The 20484-nt window shown below is 36.0% G+C and overlaps 4 protein-coding genes across 9 annotated transcripts; 2 read left to right on the top strand and 2 right to left on the bottom strand.

Annotated features, from left to right (window-relative positions):
• Positions 1-1801: 1801 nt before the first annotated feature.
• Hyccin (PI4KA lipid kinase complex subunit hyccin) lies at positions 1802-8398 on the bottom strand. Of its 4 annotated transcripts, XR_003390069.1 has the most exons (10): positions 7696-8398; positions 7486-7620; positions 7075-7200; positions 6777-6994; positions 6560-6706; positions 6343-6473; positions 6149-6265; positions 5099-5594; positions 4740-4933; positions 4352-4443 (listed from the first exon to the last, which is right to left on the bottom strand). XR_003390069.1 is itself a non-coding variant. In XM_018037024.2 (9 exons), coding segments are annotated over exons 1-9 (1521 nt in total). In that variant the 5' UTR covers positions 7846-8398; the 3' UTR covers positions 4356-4442. The 4 variants fall into 4 exon arrangements, 2 of the variants coding, with proteins under 2 accessions (XP_017892512.1, XP_017892513.1); XR_003390068.1 differs by having other exon boundaries at positions 4740-5594; XM_018037024.2 differs by lacking the exon at positions 4740-4933 and having other exon boundaries at positions 4356-4443.
• A 186-nt stretch (positions 8399-8584) lies between these two features.
• Positions 8585-12016, top strand: LOC108632428 (SCY1-like protein 2). Its single transcript, XM_018037011.2, has 3 exons — positions 8585-10600; positions 10663-11044; positions 11102-12016. Exons 1-3 carry the CDS (start codon positions 8914-8916, stop codon positions 11550-11552), a joined length of 2520 nt encoding a protein of 839 aa, XP_017892500.1. The 5' UTR covers positions 8585-8913; the 3' UTR covers positions 11553-12016.
• Positions 12017-12108: 92 nt separating this feature from the next.
• On the top strand, positions 12109-15207 carry RNaseZ (ribonuclease Z). Of its 2 annotated transcripts, XM_018037013.2 has the most exons (7): positions 12109-12316; positions 12538-12652; positions 12713-13427; positions 13506-13816; positions 13889-14287; positions 14350-14693; positions 14750-15207. In XM_018037013.2, exons 1-7 carry the CDS (start codon positions 12291-12293, stop codon positions 15096-15098), a joined length of 2259 nt encoding a protein of 752 aa, XP_017892502.1. In that variant the 5' UTR covers positions 12109-12290; the 3' UTR covers positions 15099-15207. The 2 variants fall into 2 exon arrangements, with proteins under 2 accessions (XP_017892502.1, XP_017892501.1); XM_018037012.2 differs by lacking the exon at positions 12109-12316 and having other exon boundaries at positions 12333-12652.
• Positions 15208-16323: 1116 nt separating this feature from the next.
• On the bottom strand, positions 16324-20466 carry singed (fascin domain-containing protein singed). Of its 2 annotated transcripts, none has more exons than XM_018037010.2 (8): positions 20133-20466; positions 18606-18721; positions 18282-18525; positions 18060-18193; positions 17701-17984; positions 17442-17602; positions 16882-17352; positions 16324-16811 (listed from the first exon to the last, which is right to left on the bottom strand). In XM_018037010.2, exons 2-8 carry the CDS (start codon positions 18666-18668, stop codon positions 16606-16608), a joined length of 1563 nt encoding a protein of 520 aa, XP_017892499.1. In that variant the 5' UTR covers positions 18669-18721; positions 20133-20466; the 3' UTR covers positions 16324-16605. The 2 variants fall into 2 exon arrangements, with proteins under 2 accessions (XP_017892499.1, XP_017892497.1); XM_018037008.2 differs by having other exon boundaries at positions 18606-18724; positions 20133-20465.
• Between the last annotated feature and the right edge of the window lie 18 nt (positions 20467-20484).

Raw genomic sequence — 20484 nt, 5'->3', positions numbered from 1 at the left:
ACTCTTTATTAGTTAAATGTTCTCTCCCTGCAATTCGTTAATACTTACAATTCGTATTGTTTCTTGTTCGTTTAAGTTTATAAGTTTTATCATGTTTAAATACAATTATATAAGTATATAATCAGGCGAACTTATGAAACACAGGTCGTCAAATACAATTTTTACTTGATTAAATTACACTATCATGGCAGTGATACAGAAAACTAAATCCTGGCTCCCCTCTACATAAATTAATCTACCTAATTAAGGTTTCTGTGTCTCCGGTATCGATTAATGTAGAACGTTCAAATAATGTACAAAACTATTCTTCCTTTCCGTATTTGTTTCGCAACAGTATACTATCTATAAATTATTAGAAAGTGTGTTAATTCATTCGGTTTCATCGAAGTCTTACTTGATAAAAGATACGTAAATGACTGCTCGCAATACTAAAAGAAATATACAAACATACATTTGCACTTCTTTTTAGTAATAAAAGAGAAATAAAAATAAAAATATTTTCAATTAAAAAAAGTATTGTACATTGTATTAATAATAATTGCAAATATACGCACAGGGACAAGTTGAATGTTCTAATCGAAGAACTTGATTAATTAAGACGGGTCTTTCGTTATATAAATTACCTAACTATAAATGGATCTTGATGTACATTCAATTTTCACAAAGACAGTAGTACTACGCAAAGTTACATCCTTTTAAGGGAGTACGATACAAATCAGCCTTCTTTCATCTATTAGTCGATAGACTGAATTTAGGATTATTTATAATAATTTTTAGAAATCACAATAATTAAATGATTGCTTCAAACACACGTTCATATTATTTCCTCTTTCGCTTCTTTTGATTTAATATTAACATTCGTATTAATACCTCATTAAACACTCTTGAATAATTAAAACACGAAACATCGCAGTATACTTTTCTTTTTTCTCTTCGTCAAACCGATAATGTAATGCAGTCTTTTCAAGCAAATGCCAATTCTGATATCTAATTCTGATGTACTGTTAGACTTGCAAAGATTTATTTAGCTTCAAACTCTTGTCTCTGTGTATTTCCAATTTTATAAATTAAGAAGTATAATCAAAAGTATAAATTGAAAGACCTTAGGTCTCTTAATATTAAAGTTGTGGAAAAACACGCTTATACAAATTATTTTAAAATCGTCATTTACAGACGTGATAGTGAGAGATAAAAAACATTTATCGTTTAGAAATTTATATGTAAAAAAAAAAACACATCGTTATCTAAACATAAATTACGGGCAACTCTATGTAGATAGATGTTAAAGATGTTATAGAAAATATCATTGTTAGGAAAGTTACGATTCATCTAATTTCTCTTTTCTACTTTAAAGCGCCAACCAGCCACTCTGGATTTTCTCCACAGAGTGGCTGACTTTTGAAGGTGTAATAAAATATATTATTTTTATGAAACTATACAAACCCAATCACGATAATTTCGTATAATTTGCACATATACATAGAAGATACTGTAGATTATTGTTTTATATTCTATATGAGTACATTGATATTTCTCCATCATTTCTATTAAACCCGTGGTGTACACTATGTACATATTATTTTCGTATGCAAGAATTTTCTAATATCTGTATATATGACAGAACTAAGTGCACAAGAGAGTTCTGGTTTTCGTCAAATATACAGAGAAGAGCGAACTGTGGAATACTCTAAAATGTACATTAGATGTTTACAGTTCTTACATATTTACCAATTCCCCGTTCTCTTCGTCTTCTGTACAATTATTACTATCGTTATTATTCTTTTGATAAATTCAGTGACTCTTTAACTTATCACTCTTTATTAGTTAAATGTTCTCTCCCTGCAATTCGTTAATACTTACAATTCGTATTGTTTCTTGTTCGTTTAAGTTTATAAGTTTTATCATGTTTAAATACAATTATATAAGTATATAATCAGGCGAACTTATGAAACACAGGTCGTCAAATACAATTTTTACTTGATTAAATTACACTATCATGGCAGTGATACAGAAAACTAAATCCTGGCTCCCCTCTACATAAATTAATCTACCTAATTAAGGTTTCTGTGTCTCCGGTATCGATTAATGTAGAACGTTCAAATAATGTACAAAACTATTCTTCCTTTCCGTATTTGTTTCGCAACAGTATACTATCTATAAATTATTAGAAAGTGTGTTAATTCATTCGGTTTCATCGAAGTCTTACTTGATAAAAGATACGTAAATGACTGCTCGCAATACTAAAAGAAATATACAAACATACATTTGCACTTCTTTTTAGTAATAAAAGAGAAATAAAAATAAAAATATTTTCAATTAAAAAAAGTATTGTACATTGTATTAATAATAATTGCAAATATACGCACAGGGACAAGTTGAATGTTCTAATCGAAGAACTTGATTAATTAAGACGGGTCTTTCGTTATATAAATTACCTAACTATAAATGGATCTTGATGTACATTCAATTTTCACAAAGACAGTAGTACTACGCAAAGTTACATCCTTTTAAGGGAGTACGATACAAATCAGCCTTCTTTCATCTATTAGTCGATAGACTGAATTTAGGATTATTTATAATAATTTTTAGAAATCACAATAATTAAATGATTGCTTCAAACACACGTTCATATTATTTCCTCTTTCGCTTCTTTTGATTTAATATTAACATTCGTATTAATACCTCATTAAACACTCTTGAATAATTAAAACACGAAACATCGCAGTATACTTTTCTTTTTTCTCTTCGTCAAACCGATAATGTAATGCAGTCTTTTCAAGCAAATGCCAATTCTGATATCTAATTCTGATGTACTGTTAGACTTGCAAAGATTTATTTAGCTTCAAACTCTTGTCTCTGTGTATTTCCAATTTTATAAATTAAGAAGTATAATCAAAAGTATAAATTGAAAGACCTTAGGTCTCTTAATATTAAAGTTGTGGAAAAACACGCTTATACAAATTATTTTAAAATCGTCATTTACAGACGTGATAGTGAGAGATAAAAAACATTTATCGTTTAGAAATTTATATGTAAAAAAAAAAACACATCGTTATCTAAACATAAATTACGGGCAACTCTATGTAGATAGATGTTAAAGATGTTATAGAAAATATCATTGTTAGGAAAGTTACGATTCATCTAATTTCTCTTTTCTACTTTAAAGCGCCAACCAGCCACTCTGGATTTTCTCCACAGAGTGGCTGACTTTTGAAGGTGTAATAAAATATATTATTTTTATGAAACTATACAAACCCTTTCAATCAATTTCTAGCGTACAGAACGAAATTATTGGCCCGCTTTTAGTTACTAGCCACTATCCGTCGTTTATTTTAAGAATATTTTTGAACATTGCCAATGAATTAATGCAACTACTACAAAAAATTAAATAATCCAAGCGCGAAGAGAAACACGATTTAATTTAATGATTAACATAACTTTAGGAAAGTATGTGTATAAGTACATTTTGTGTTTTAAATAAAATGTTGGTTCAATAGACGATCTATCGTTTTTTTAACAATTAAAATCTCTGAAGAGTTACAAGCAAAAATATTTCAAGACAATATAAATGTATTTTTACATTTATATATAATGACGTTGTTTCAACATTATTAAAGGAAAGTATACAATTTTAGCTTATTGTTCCCTTCCCCATTACTTTTTTTATTAGTTTTTCTTTTATTCTCAACTAGCCGTAGAGATCATTATAGTAATGGACCACGCCCGATTTAATATTACATTTCTGAAGATGATACGCATAAAACGCTTTGTATAGTTTCTTAAAATCAAAGAAAATGCACAAGTACTCGTGTAATTAAACGAGGGATAAAAAAGAATTTGTAACACAACTGTTTGCAATTGTTCAATATAGTCCATTACTATTGTCTTGTTATCTTGATTTTATAAATCCAACTGCATTAACTTAGACAGAACTGACCTGTATAGACGAAGTCAGTTGTTCCGTTTCATTATGTGTTCTTATATTAATAGAAGTTTCCATATTAGTATTATCTATGTCCCCGCCTAGAGCAAGGCGATCGCCGTCCATCAATGGAACATTATTATCTACTGCGACTGAATTATTTTCTACACTATTATTCTTTTTCCTTGCTGAACACCCATTAACATTACCATCGATCTCTGTCGATTCACTATTTAACATTGAGGAACTACCTTTGATGCTCTCCTTCGACGTCGCCTGAGACCCGAGCTTCTTTTCCTTTTCGGACAAGGTAATGTGAACGTTCTTAGACGTCTTACCATCCCGTGGTTTCTTTCCAAGTACTGGGAAATTCGTGATTTTCGACGCAGTCTTTTGATCCTTCGATTGTCTCATCGAACCAATTCTGTTCGGTTCTATCGTTTCCTCTTCCGTGATCGATACAAGATTACTCTTACCTTCGCCACCGGAATCATCTTTCATTTCTTGAATCGGTATATCATCTAAACAAATGAAAAGCACAAGAATGTCTCATTAATCACATAAGAGAAATGCATTTAAGAGAAGAGATCAAAATACTGTAATAATAAGATGCAAAAGTTGCGATGTCTCACGTGAAGCAATAAGTAGTAAAAATTATTATACATAAAGCTTTTTATTCATACTACACGCCATTTATACCGGTTAGACACACGTGTATCGCAACGTGAATGAAATGATTCATGCTTATTGTGAATGAATACTAACAATATTCACAAAGACTTTCAATTTAAGTACTGCGTTGCGAAGAGAAACGAACCAACTTAAGCAGTAAGTAGTAGAGCTATCGGGGTGTATGAGGGGAGGATGGGTGTAAACCTGGGTGATGGCAAAATTCGCTATCTTCGGTGAGATAAACGTGCCGAAACTGCATGCAGCTTTCCCATCATATGCATTTGGATATACACAATAATTTATGCAAGAATCTTTTTTCTCGTAAGAATGGAGGTTCCTCTGAAACGAATTCATCGATAAATGCACAAATTGCTAATCAATGGCAATGTTACGATAGTGTAACAGCTAACTAGCCGCGTGTTCTTTCTTTCGTATTTGCTCGAGAGATTTGTTTTAGATAAATGTTTAGTGATCCTAGAGTGCTGAAAACTGAATCACTAATACCATGTGTTTGTTGACAGAGCAGCAGTCGTATGAAAACCAATCGATTTATTCCCTTCCGAATACGAATTATCCATCGATTCGTGAATCACTTCCCCTAGAAACTGTTCCTCCAACACGCTATACAAGTGCGAACCGGGACCAATTTTATTCTCAGCCTGAATGAAATCAGCGTGCTCTCTCTGTTCCTTTCTCGCTTTAGGATTCACTTTAGTATTCTGATCTTCGCTTTTCTCACACGTATTTTTCTTTGAATGCTCTTTGTTTCGTTTAGGCGAGGATCTGATAGGCGAATTTTGATTACTACACACGCTTCCTCGTCGGGACATATCCAATGAGGAAGAACTGCCTTTTCTCATTCTGGTATCTTCGTCGATCGGAAGTGCTTGCTTCCTATGCCAAGGGAACCGCTTCACGGGGTTGGATACTGTCGGTTGCTGTTCGTTTTCAAGTTGAGTAGCGTTCGCTTCATCCTCAAATAACTTCGCGTCCAGATCGTCTAGCGACACACACGTTTGCAACCAATGCAATTTGCTTAATCTACTGACTTATAATATCTACTTTGTTACTTATTGTTCAAAAGTTTTAGCACAAGTGTGTTCCGTGTGCTCGAAACGTACACGATTTTTAGGATCTCTCGTACATCTAATTAGCTGTACATCTACGCTAGCTTAAAAGTATCGACTAAAGTACACTTGTTCAAGAACAACTACAAGTACTATCCGACCGTCATATCATATTTCTTTACTTAATTTCCTACCTACACGCCTACACACATCATACTCATGCGTATTTTCCCTTTACCTCTGGTTTCTAATATTCGTTCGTTATCTTTAGCGTTATGCATATATCTCAGTGCACACTAAACGAATATTGCTATACAAAACTTGACATGCTGAATATTTATAAATTATCCAATTGAATATCGACGTTGTCATCGTTCCAATAAAAAAATTAAAACAAATACTCATTGAAACATCTGACCGTTCAATTAAGCAGATTACACTCCGACAATACTTATGAGTATAGTGTAAGTGTTAATGGAAGATGTACCTGGTAGCTTTTTCGTCCGGAACGAGGCGTTTGTAATCATTGATTTAGATACCGTCGCGGTGGCGGTCGCTGGTGATAACGCAACGCTAATACCTATCGACCCTTCGCTCGGTTGACCTGAACCAAATAATTATTGAATTAAGTACTCGTATAACAGGCTGCAGCCTTTCGTTCGTAATTCGTTATTATACTACCTGACGATCCAGTGCTTGCAGAGTTGCGTATGGCATTTGTGACTAGCATAACGTCTGGATACGTCTCATAACATGCACGATTATGGATATCCTCCACTGCTTGTGTTCCTAAATACCAACAGTCATTATACCTGCCAATATATGTTACTTTCTATTATTAATAGCCTTCACAGAACATACATCCCTAGTACCCATCCTTCACCAGCATATTACTCACATAGCGAAATATACAGCGTGTACAAACTCAAGAAGAAATTGACTGGAGACTGGTATGCGCGGTAAAAGTCTCGGAACGAAACTGGATTCGCTTCCGTACGAGGATCGCTGATGATGTCCCGGTTTCATGAAGCCTTGAGTGACAAGTCTACGATAAATTATTCATATGACTATCACGTTTTCACAGACTCTACAAAAACAATCGATCTCGCTCTTACTTAGTGGCTACTTTGCACAATTGTTCCAGGGCGAATTTGCTTATATAACCGAGTTGCTGGTTGTAAATAAAAAGGAGAGCGGTCATTACTTTTAACCTGTTCTGCGCATTTAACGTTTCGACTTGTTGTAAAGGACCCCAACTAACAAGTTTCGTGTTGCACTCCTCGAATCTGCGCACTGCGCTCTCTGTTAAAGAAGCGGGTGCCAGACTGGCAGGCTACAGAATGGGAAATAATTACATCGATATCGAATCCTTACAGAATTCGATAAAGTCGATTTGTTACAAGATATACGTACCTCATGAAAAATGGAGAGCATGGCAAGTGATGGTAATCTAAAAGAGATTGCTTTCTGTTGTCCAGATTTATCTACTATTTCTAGATTGTACAGGCCAATCAATAACGTTTCTACAGACCTACAGTTCTGTAAAAGAAAACGCTAACTAAAAAGGTGAACACAGAGTCCAAAGTTTAATGTATGCGCATAATGAAAGACAGCAATTAGAGTTCTTTGATACGTATCTCAGAATTTTTGTTCTGTAACGAAGTAAATGACACCGATATTCTACTATACAATTTCATCTTGAATCATAGTTGTTCCGTGTTATGTAACACTAATTTCCATGTGAATTACATTTCATGACTTAGAAGATATTAACAAGATCTATATTTAATTATATTTTCGTTTAATTATACTCTGCTGCCTTACCTTGATGTCACCGTGAGCTGCAGAATTCAAGTAAATGTATACTAACGTTGGTAAGAATTGCAAGGTGAACCTCTGCAATTCTGTTTCACGAGAACGATAAAAATTATACAATTGATCACATACAGTATCCACCAACTATAAAAGATGATATTATTATTAAAATAACAAATGGTAGAAAATTATGGGAACTGTTTCTCAGAGATATGTTACCTGATTATATTTGCTACGTTCTTCTAGAAGTACGTAAAGTGCTCGGACTATTTCATTGTCTTGAGACAAGGTGGTCGCGAAAGAGTGGAGTTCCGATGACGAGACATCTGCACAATCAACTAGCCATTCATTTATCAAACTTTCCGTCATCTTTATTATCCTTTCGCCTATGTCAATAAATCAGGATCTTATTGATGAGAAATTTCGGTATCCAGTATAAACCGTCGAATGCTTTGATAATCATTACACCAATCTCGGGAGCGAATGTAATGTTAATTCGTAAATGTTTCTTCAAATCCTGATTCAGTCATCGGGCGTGCATCCTTGGATCAGTTTTATTTGCATTTGGACTCACGACAGGCTAATGCGGATTGGTTATATTAAGCGGTTTACGATCGACGACTGTGATTGTGTGGAACGTCGGAAACATTGCTTGACGTCGGTGACACGCGTGATCTCAACTTTGATCGTTCAGTTTCTCGTAACAATTTTCGCGCCGACACAGTTGACGAAGCTAGAACTCCGTCAAGATCATACTTGTACATTTTCCAATTACTTCGATGTTCTTCCGAACGGCATTCAATTTTCTGTTACATACACTTACGAGGTTCTGACTCTGACACTTGTAATAAACCGTCCAGATCACAGACCACAGACCATCGAAATTGAATACGTATATCCCTGGTATATAGCCGTATTTAACTGGATATACACGAAACAGAGAAGAACTGAGGGGCTCGCGCTCGGGATTTCTTGATTCCCGTACAAGTGCTCCACCAAAAGGCAAATTCTCGAAAGAATTTATGTCCCAACGATTACACGAGTATAGCCACCTTTAGTATAGTATCTCCTCGGTATAGTAGAGTAAAGAAAGAACCTGCGCAAACGGCGTAAACTAATGTGATACATACGTAAATTGACGTAAAATCAACTTATAAGTTGAAAAATTGTCATTGTTTAGAATTGCAATAAAATCGTTATATGACCATTGAAGTTAAAGAAAATTCGTTCATTGTACAATAGAAAGTTAATATTTAATATCAAGTGGTGAGGTCTAACAATAAGTGTGAGACTAACAAAGAAGATTGAAATGTGCAAACTAAACAATTACTGAAATTCAAGCAATGATCTATCGAACCGTGTGATTTATAAGAAGACACGTACGAAACATATCTTTTTGTAAATTGGTAAATAAACATCTGTATATCGTAAGATAAAATGGATGTACTTGCGAAGCTACGGAACACTGTCAGCAATACAATTTCTAACACAGTTCAGAATACTGCTTACGGTTTGTCTCAGTTGTCGAACGTTCTTCCTGGTAATCCTGTAACCAGAGAATTCGAAGTAACTGCTCATATAGCGAGCGCTGGACCATCCTTGCTGTGGAAAGTTTACAGCGGTTATAAGAAGTCTACAAAGCAGGAAGCTGCAATCTTCGTGTTTGAAAAACGAATTTTGGAAAAATTATCGAGAAATGAAAAAGATCTGATCGTAGAAACGTTGAAAAAAGGGGTTGCACAGTTGACAAAGTTACGCCATCCCCAGGTTTTAACTGTTCAGCATCCGTTGGAGGAATCGAGAGATAGCTTAGCGTTTGCAACCGAGCCTGTATTAGCTAGTTTATCTAATATCTTAGGAAATCATAATAACTTGCCCAAACCGTTACCCATAGCATTGAAGGACTATAAGCTGCACGACGTCGAAATCAAGTATGGCCTTCTACAGCTTGGAGAAGGCCTCGCATTTTTACACGGAGACGTTAAACTGCTCCACAGAAATCTGTGTCCAGATACTATCATTGTGAACAGTCACGGGGCATGGAAGATTTTTGGATTCGACTTTTGTGCTCTGAATCAAAGTGCAGAGGGTAAACAGTCTCAATGGTCGTACACAGAGTACGACGTTACTGCTCCGTTCATGGCACAGCCGAATTTAGATTTTCAAGCGCCAGAATGCATTCTAGCGAGTAGCGTTAATACAGCGAGCGATATATTTTCCTTGGGAATGGTCGCGTACGTTTTACATTCTCCGACGAATGCACCTCTTCACGAATGCAACAGAAATTTCTTGAAGTGCAAGCAATTCTTAGAAAATTTCAAGAGTTCGAGCATCGCCGACAGACTTCTTCCAATTCCGGAAAGTCTTCGAGGCACAGTTAAATTAATGCTGAACCATAATCCCGAACTGAGACCAGATGCTCACCAGTTCGTAAAGATCGAATACTTTATGGATATAGGTGTGAAGACGCTCAACTATTTAGACAAAATATTCCAGTGGGATAATTTACAGAAATCCCAGTTTTACAAAGGATTGCCACAGCTTTTGAAGCAGTTACCGCACAGAGTTATACTTCATAGAGTTCTTCCCGCTTTGTACAAGGAATTGGTCAACCCCCCGATGATTCCATTCGTATTACCTAGCATAATTTATGCAATGGAAACGTGTTCTGTAGAAGAATTCCGAGAATACGTTCTACCGAACATTAAACCTGTCTTAACGCTAGACGACCCGCCACAGATCAGTCTTGTACTGATGCAACACGCTGATTTACTATTAAAGTTATGCACGACGGAAGTAATAAAAACGGACATAGTCCCGATGTTGTTACGCGCTTTAGAATCCGACTGGGAACAATTGCAAGAATTATGCTTGTCGGCTTTACCCAACATCATAACGATGATCGAAGGACCAGTGATTAAAAACGCATTTTTACCTAGAATGAAAAAAATTTGTTTACACGGGAAGGGAAGCAATAAAAGTCTCGGCGTTCGAGTGAACTGTCTGCTGTGCCTTGCAAAGATGTTGCCTAGTTTCGATCGATGGATCGTCGTCGATCAAGTTTTACCATTCCTTCAAGAGATTCCACATTCAGGCGAGCCCGCGATTCTCATGGCGATCATAGGTATTAAATTAGATCAAGGTGTCGGTACAGAATTGAAACTAACTGATTATGTTTATTGCCAGGTATTTATCGAATGTTACTGAATCACAGTAAACTGGGAGCAAGCAAGGAGATACTTGCGACGAAGATTTTACCGTTCTTGTTGCCACTGTGCATCGAGCAAAATTTCAGTTCATCTCAATACGAAATACTTTCGAGCCTCGTTGTCGAAATGATAAATCGCGTGACGTCGGAACACAAAGAAGCTCTGCGACAATTAGATGCTATGCGTCGTGAGACGCAACAATTGGATCAAGAACTTTCCCAAACTTCGAACGCTTACAAACGGATCAATGCGACCAGCAATGATACGAACATAATGCCTGTAGTTTCTGCTTCTAATTCGACTACAAGTTTAAAGTCGCTACAGATCGAAAACGGGTTGACGATGGAAGATAAGTTTCGGTACGTAATTAAAAATTTTGAGAAGCCACTTGAAATGCTATAGTGTCTTTTTTGCAGATTAATACAGCAGCAAGAGGTACATCAGAGACTGCAATCTCAAACGCCGTTAATGCCAACAGTCGTTCAGCCAACTGCGAAACCTCTGGTGAAAGATTTGACTGACACTTTAATGAAATCAAATTTGGATCAATTGAATCTTTCCATGTCGAGTCCGAAGCCTGATTATACATGGAAATCAGCGATCCCTAATCAGCATCCAACGTTCAGTCCGCAAGGAATGAATATCCAGTTGAATCAAAGAGGAAGTACTTACGTTCCTAATACAGTTATACCCCGAAATAATATTAACTATTCAATGAACCAAGGAAATCTTCCGTATACTCAATTACAGTTCGATTCGACCGTGAATTCGAATTCCAAATACGAGTTTGGTTCGAATATGAACTCGAATTCAAACCAAAATGTACAAAAATTGTCTTGCGACGAGATGATGGACCTTCTTAGTTAATAATTCCTTTTACACACTGTAGAGTATAATAATTACGTTTATTATTAATCGTAATCAATTTTATTAAAAATGGTCACGTTATTGCAGTTCTATTAACCGTTCATTCTCGTTTTCGTTATAAACTTTCAATGACCGCATGTATTTTATATTAATCGTGACTGCTAGAAGTTACATCAAACAGCAGCTGTTCCGTTTTTTAAATGAATAATACTATTCATAAATAATTGGACAAAGTATTATGCAGGGAGATAATTTTGTAAAGTATAGAATTCTTGTTTAATGCGATTTTATTATTTATTCATATTGTTGCACAGCAATAAGTATTTTAACGTGAAATATTACAAACTATAAAAGAACTTTGTAATTTTAGAGACCACGGATATTCGTTCGCTGTAAACATTAATTAAATGTATTTATCAATCTGTTTTGGTATATGTAAAAATAAATATTCAATCAACAATCTAGTTAAATCGTTTCCTTCAATTTACCCTCGTGTTGCATCATACACGTACGTACATATATACAAAAATGCGTGTAGAGGAGCGAAGCAAGAGAGGAGAGGAGACATCCTCCTCAGTCTCAGCCAGCCCTCGTATATACTGTAAATATACGGCTGGAAACACGTGCTGATACATTCATAGAATGTTGTGGAGATTTTTAATGTTTAATAAATAATACATGTGTTGTGAATAATATAAATAATAAAACATTCATGTAACGATTCGGAGGAATTCATAAATGACGAAAAATATTTACGTTGCACAGTAAGGTTAAATAAAAAATTACGTTTAATCTAAAAAAGTAGTGACTATGAAAATATAAATGTAGGAATCAATAGTTTTTATATAATGAATGTGTAAGAGATTCGATTTGATTCCGTTAAAATCGTTTCGTTGTTCAGTATAAATAATTCTTTCTATGCTTTTTTGGTGATGTTTCATTGTAACACTCGGATTTTACAAATCGTTACAAAAAATGCTCGTAGCACACACGTGAAATCTAAACCACGCGTAGGATCAACGAACGTTCACAATCTAATAGCAATGCATCAGAAGAAGAAATTGAAAAAGTTCCAATCGCACTTCAGTGCGAAACTAAAGGTATTTTTAAACATTTTTTAAATGTTGAACAACTGAAATAGTTATGTACTTTAAAAACAGGTCATTGGGAGCGGAGCACCAGGAATCCCAGCTTGCCTCTACCTTATATCGGACCACTCGAATTATTTATTTAACTGTGGAGAAGGTACTCAGCGTTTGAGCCAAGAGCATCATTGTAAATTATCTAAAATAGATAATATATTTGTGACCCATCTCACATGGAAAAATATTGGAGGGATTCCTGGCTTGCTTTTAACAGCACAAGACAATGGTTTGACTGCAGTGAACATTCACTGTTCCGAAGGAATAGACAGTTTTGTAGAAATAACTAAATCGTTCGTCAATTTTCCAAGTCTGAAGATTTCTTATCCTTTCAACAATGGATCGAAGGTGTACGATGATCACGTGATGTCAGTTTCTTATGTTCCCATAATGAAATCTGAAAAATATGCCGAGGAAAGTTGTTCTGATTTGTATACTAAAAATATGTATCATACAAATGTAAATGGTAAAAGAGTTATCGATGAGAGAACGCAAGAGGAAGATGGGAGAACGGAAAAAAGAATGAAAGGCATTTCACGCACCATGTGTTTCATCTGCGAGGTACATCCGAAGCGTGGGAGACTGTTACAGCAGAAATGTATAGATTTCGGTATAGCACCCGGGCCTCTTTATGAAATGTTGAAGAAAGGATTGAACGTTGTTAAAGAAGATGGAACAATTGTTCGTAGTAAAGATGTGTGCGACCCAGATCGTCCTAAAGTCACTTTTATAGGTATTTAATACATTAAGTAGAATAATTATGATCAACTAGTTGACATATTATTATTAATACGGTAACATAATTGTTTAGTTGCCGAGTGCCCTACAGAGGAATATTTAGATTCGTTCGTCAATCAACCTGCTTTTTCCAAATATCAACAATCGACCAACGAAGAGGATAAAGTACATTGTATATTTCATTTCACTCCCGAGAACGTTTTCAACAGTGAACGATATCAAGATTGGTTAAATAAATTTTCGGGAACCGAACACATCATTTTAAATGACGGGAACTCTTGTATGGGCAGCGAGGCTGTTCACAAAAATCAGTACATGTTGAACATGTTGCATCCCGAGATATTTCCTTTGCTCAGCAAGGATTGCTTTACGGAGGACAAGAAGGTAAGATATCAAATTACAGATTGTACGTTCCGACATTGATATGTTCCATTTTGCAGTATTAAATAATTTCAGGTCGACAATGATTGTATCCATCACGGTAGAGCAATGCAAACGATCGAAATACGACCAGAACCGAAGCAGTTGATAAAACCCCAATTCCACAATCCCGCACAAACGTACATCGACGAGATCCTGCAAATTCCTGCGCTCGCAAATGTCCTGGAAGAATTGAAGGCGAATATTGCTAAAAAATCGTCCGAACTTAATTTGGATAACATTCCAGATTATCCGAGGATCGTGATGTTAGGCACTGGTTGCAGCGTACCAAATAAAGTTCGAAATACGAGTGGCATTCTTTTGCGAATTACCGAAGACAGTAGCATGTTATTAGATTGTGGCGAAGGCACTCTTGGCCAGCTAATTAGGTTTTACGGAATTTCGAAAAGCAACGATGTTATGCGTAGCATTAAAGTGCGTATACTATTCATCATGCATTTGATACAAGCTACTCTTTTATAAACTCTTATTTTTAGGCCATTTACGTATCGCATATACACGCAGATCATCACTTAGGACTTATTGGTTTACTGCTCAGAAGAAAACGCGTAACGAACGACACGTTACATTTACTAATACCGAAATCTATGATATCGTGGCTGAACTTTTACAACGATCAGTTTGAATCGATCAATCAGCAATACACAATAGTGAGCAATTCCGATTTATATCTGAATCATCACCAGTTACCTGTGACTATTGAGTCTGTGCTTTACAACGCGTTAAACGTTAAAGAGATCAATACAATTTACGTGATGCACTGTAAATACTCGTTTGGTATCGCTATCACTCTCAACGACGGCAAGAAGATTGTTTATAGGTAAGGCAATTTGATACGTGTAATAATGTTCGAAGTGAAACGAAATACTATTCCAGTGGTGATACCATGTTCTCCCAAAATCTCGTACAATTGGGACAAGATTGTGACTTGTTGATTCACGAGGCCACGATGGAGGACGGCCTTGAAAAATTAGCAAAACGTAAATGCCACGCGACGACATCGGAGGCAATCAACGCTGGAAAGTTTATGAACGCAAAATTCACATTGCTGACGCATTTCAGCCAGCGTTATTCGAAGATCCCCGCGATCCCGGAGAAAGAGACGAACGTTGGACTCGCTTACGATAATATGGAGCTAAAATTACCGCAATTACCTCTGTTGCCCCTTTTCTATCCCTGTATTAAAATAATGTTTAACGAGTACAACAAAGTTATAGACGGATAAAGATTCTGACGAGCAGTTGTAAAATAAACAATATTTTGATAATGATCACACATTTCTGTTTACGTGAAATGATCAAGACGGAATGTTCAATAGCAGAATTTATTGCTTACATAATACATTTACTTTATCCCGCTTTCCTCTGTATGATAAATAATATAAATTATACAGATAGTTTCGCCGAAGTAACGACTAATCGTCTCGAGTCTTGTTTATGTATATAAAAAATAGAGAGCAGATGAAAAAGTATGAAAAGGTAAAAAGCATATCGAAAAATAATTTTTCTCTTTTCTTACAAAAAGGGAAAAATTTTCACTTATAAACTACATCGATAAATTACACGCCCGCAGAACATTTCTAATAGTAGTGTATGATTTTTCGTTATGCGATTTATGATTCGGGCTCCGAGATGAATGAGATTATTTTTCGTTGAAACGACCATTGCACAGCGAACGGAATGTGAATTTCTTAAGTAGAAAAAGCGTGTTGTTCAGATTAATTCGATTATTGCATCGATTTTTCTTAAAGGCATGTACACTAGATAGCAATTATGTATATATATGTACCAATCAGGTATTTGTGCGTGTTTTTATATTAGTACCTGGCATGTATAACTCGTCAAACGATTGCTTTTATCAACTTGTTGATATACTTCAAAGTATGCTGTCTAGTGTTCGGATGCTGTAGAAAAATTCAAATATTAATTAATGTTAATATATTAATAAAGACTAGAAAGCTGATCTTTTAAACACTTAATCGATCGGCTACGTTGTTAGTGTCGATTAGTTCGTTTGTCGAATTAAATTAAAGCTTTCTCACTAATCAAGTGAAACAGTTGCCAATTATAAAAATTTTATCAATTGTTAATCGAAGGATTGCAACTGGAAAATTCGTTGTAACGGAGAGTCACCAATCGGTCAAGTGTTGAATAAAAAATAAAAAATAAATAACATTTCAAATAACACACGTAAATTAAAGTTTGTCAGTTTTAATTTATACAATGAAATATTGCTTGATTGTTCTTTGTTAAGTGATGGACCGTGTTAGATCTTGGTTTAAATTATCACGATGTAATAATCGCTAATTACTCTGCAAACATGCGAATGATCAGTCTTATACGATATTCCGTGTGGATGCAGTAAAAATTGTAGTCAAAAGTGTAAAAAAGTTGGAAAAATTAATTCGACGAGGTACTTTCTAATTAAGTACTCAGTAGGAGCTCTCCCCGTATTTTGTAAATATTATATTAGATTATATTCAAAGCTATAAAAAGGGGCAGATGGATTCTAGCCGTGTTCTTTTAAACGTTTCATCTAAAGTGTTCTATTCCAGCTTCTTAATATATTTTTCACTAACAATATATACGCGTAAGTAAACCCTGTAACAAACTGTTTGATAATATAACGTTAAATATTACAGTTTTAAATATAAAACTCTAAAAAGCATACTTGTAATATACCGAATCGATGAAATCTTAAAAGAACACAACTCGGGATATTCGTTTGGGTGATTAAAATTCCCATTTCGTTGCGGACTCGTAATCTGTGTCTCCAAGACGCAGCGCTCCGTTCTTGCCTGCGGTGAGATATCTGCCGTCCGTATGTTTGATACAAATGCGAGACGGTTCCCGCAGTTCTAAGTAGAAGCCGTCGGAAGGTATGTCCGAATCGACGGTCACTCCTTCGCTGTCCGCGTGCCAGTATTTGCCGTTTTGACCTGAAACGCAAACGCAATTCATGCATTTGAACAGTTAGTCCTCTGGGAAATTTCGCAATATGAATCTTACCTTTAAATCTGACGATTCCACGCTCGCATCTTTCTACTCTGATGGTCTCGTAGATCGCTTTGTTGCATTCTAATTTTGGACTCGCCGAGCTCTTAGGTCCTACGAATCCTTGTTCACACCGTAACACTAAAACGGGCCTGTTCATCAAGTAGAAGTAATATTTGCTGGTGTCAGAGTCCAGCCCGTTCACGGAATCCGCGTTTGCGTAGAGGTGTCCGGAGCGCTTCGTCGCCAAGAACTTGCCGTTGTTGGCACGTAACGCGACCGTACCGTCGTCGGACTGCCATATCAAATCGAACAAAGCGTTGGAAGAACGCTTGTGCTCTGATGCCTGAATTCCACCTCCGGCTTCGAGACTCCAGTAACGGTCCTGCATGGTGCGCACATACCATCTCTTAGTCACGCGATCGAATTCGAGTTGGAAAGTTTCGTGCCCGGAGATCTCGTCTTGGTTGGCTGTCACGTCGACTCCTGTAATTAAAATCATTAAAAAGAATTTAATGAGTGACGGGAACTCTTTGAAAGAAAAATCCTCATAAAAATAGTTTGAAAAAGGGTACCTTGTTTCACAGATACGTATCGTTGATTTAACGCGGCAACAAAGGAGGCCTGCGGTAACGACTCTTCTAGGGAGAACAACTCGTCTCGCGTTACAGTCGTTGATCTCGATTTCAGGACTGCCTTACTTCCGATGGGTGCCAAATACGCTCCGTACAGATCTCTTTAATTAACATTTCCAATAATAAAATTATAATCTGAACAATGTCATAATACGAAAAGACGTGCACGATATTAAAATCAAATATTGACAAGACTCACCTGAGTGCAAGTAGTCCGGCGTGAAATTCGGCGGCGTAAAGACAGTCTCGCGTACAACTGTCTAACAGTTTACCATCGCGCGCGAGATACTTATTGTTGCAAGTATGTAGAGCGTAATGACCACCCACGAATTTATCGTGGCTATCATCTTCCATCGAGGAAGCTCGGAATTCTAGAGTGAAGAGGGTATCCTCCCCCCAAGGAACTGGTGCGTCTACGTGAATCTCGTCTTGTGTCGCGCTCAAGTGAGCGAATCGTTTTCTCCCCGCAGATTTCAGATTCACCTAAGTACATTTTCGTTTAGACCATCTAATTCGCATTCGTTAAAATGATTTAATCGGAGATAGGGGAAAGCTTACTTGAGGCCTAGCGGCAAGGTGTACAAGCCAATATTCTGCTTCACCCGGAGCTTTGGCTGTGCATTTCAGTTCATCCTGGCTAGAACCCAGGAAATATCCTCTCTGAATATTTTTCAGAGCCCATCGTCCGCTTCCTAATTTTGTTAGAGAATATGCAAAACGTTTTATTTCAAATATTCTGCGGTATATTTAAAAAAAGAGAGAATTAAAAATTGTAAGTACCATCGGAAGCAAGTTGGATTTGAAATGCGCAGCCGGGATCGCTGGGATCCTCCGCCTCGCACGTAACATTTCCAAACTGATCGACCGCTAAGTAACGGTCTAAATGAGATCGAAGGTAAACTTGTTGTTCGCTACCCTCTAAAGTCCATAATTGTTTCTTTTTTAAACTGGACCCGTTTGCATTGATTTTGAATCCAAAAGTTTCGGCAGTCAGGTATTTGAACTTTCCATTTATTAAACCGACCTGCGTAATAAATCGGACGAGCGTTAGACAATCGGACATTTGAAAAATCGTAATTAGATCGTTATTTAATTAATAATTACCGTCCATCCGGATTTTTCGATTGTGCCTTCGGAACCAACATTTTCAGAACCGTTAGCCTGCATTATATCAATCGGATTCTATCTAGTTACACGCGTAGCGAAAACCGTTCGAATTTCTTCTGTAACCAAAGGCGAACCGTGCGTAAATATGTATAAAGCTTCTCACTTTACATGAAGCATTACGTTCCTCAGCAATAAATTATATATATCGTTCCACATAATTCTCAAAAGTGATCTAATTATTTCCCATTCTGTAATCGAGGCGCGGAAAATTGTTTCATGCTAATATAAAATTTGTTAATCTTCAAAAATACGATTTACGTTCTTAACTCGAAGTATGGATAGATACAAATAAATACTTTTGTCCTGAAATATTTTTTCTCCCAACCGACATTTTATTTTCATCCCTCAACTTGGTGAGTCATTTCTACGTGGTTTCCGGCTGGGTGGGGCCAACTACCACACTAGGAGAGTGTTAATATTATCGTTTCGTCCTTTATCTACATCTACAAATAAACACTACTACCTAATTAATTTCTTCATTACAATCAACGGCCAAAATTGATCAATTTCTTTTTTCATTTTACAAATTCCAATGCCCAATCTAACCGATTTTAGCGTTACATAAAATAGACATTCAAAATTATCAACAAGACTCGGTTATTTAAATGCTTTCGATGCAAAATTAATAAAATGAATTTACATAACAAAATTCCTCTTTCGTTAATGTGCACAGATTTTTTAACTTATCACGTTAAATCATGAACAATATTTAAACATTAAATACTTTCGTTCATATTAAAAATTGTCAAAAATCATCGTAATTAAAATCGTAAATTAAATCAGAATTTCATTGTACATTTCGTATCATTACAAACAATAAAGATTGTACGATAAAATTTATGCGTACGAAATCCTTGCGTTTTAAATGCGAATTTTATTCTAACAATTATTAGTCTTTAGTTATTTCATGGAAATATAGAATTGCTTGATGTCGGCATCGGTTTCAAGTAATCTGTAATGTGGAATCAATAACACGTCGGGAGAGCTGGCATGTAAACCCTCGGCTGTTCGGTTCGACAGAAGTATATTTAAATCGAGATAAGTGAATCAATTGGCAGAATCAGTACAGAATGACAGGAACAGTTTCGAACAATTGCATAAACCTTTAAAGTAGGAAATAAGTGAGCAAACGGACAAACTAGTCAGAGTATTTTCGAAATGCGACGATCTTCCACGAACTCTGATTTGAATAATAACTGAATTAAACAGGCAGAAAATATGCATTAAAAGCGTGATTGCAAAGCATAAATTATGATGTTTTACAACAAGTTAACATAATAATCCTAAGTAGGAAGAATGCTTAAGCTTCCATTACATATACTACGTGAACATGATGCGAAAATTTTATGTACCCTTATATATTTGAATTGTAGAATGCTGAGCGGAGACAATCGAAGGCGATATAATGGAAAATTCTTAAGAAAAAAGCGTTATGCACTTGTTACTACGTAGATCTACACTTACCGGATTAAACTGGATGTGTGGGTGCTGCTATCGCGGAAATACTAAAAACAGGCCGAGAACAATGCGGAAAGCAAGCAAGAACGAGGCACAAACGACGAATTATAGACGTCACAATAAAGATACTCGGCGACTGACTTGACTCGGTTGTTCTCCTCCGTTTGTGTTAAGGATCCCTCAGGACTTTTAACGCAGGCGCAATATCCGATTGAACCGTGAAGTTCAGTGCCGTACACAAAACGCATTATCGTTAAATCGTTATTCTAATTTTTATCGTCATCATCTTCGTGTTAAAAAAATGTTTCGAAATGTGTACCGACGCGTATAGAGTAAAATGCAATATCGACGATTTCTC

The sequence above is a fragment of the Ceratina calcarata genome, unplaced genomic scaffold, assembly GCF_001652005.2.
Source record: "Ceratina calcarata isolate Rehan_Ccalc_2016 unplaced genomic scaffold, ASM165200v1 scaffold154.2, whole genome shotgun sequence".
Classification (NCBI taxonomy): domain Eukaryota; kingdom Metazoa; phylum Arthropoda; class Insecta; order Hymenoptera; family Apidae; genus Ceratina; species Ceratina calcarata.
The sequence above is the reverse complement of the archived record's forward strand: the minus strand, read 5'-3'. Positions and strand labels throughout refer to the sequence as shown.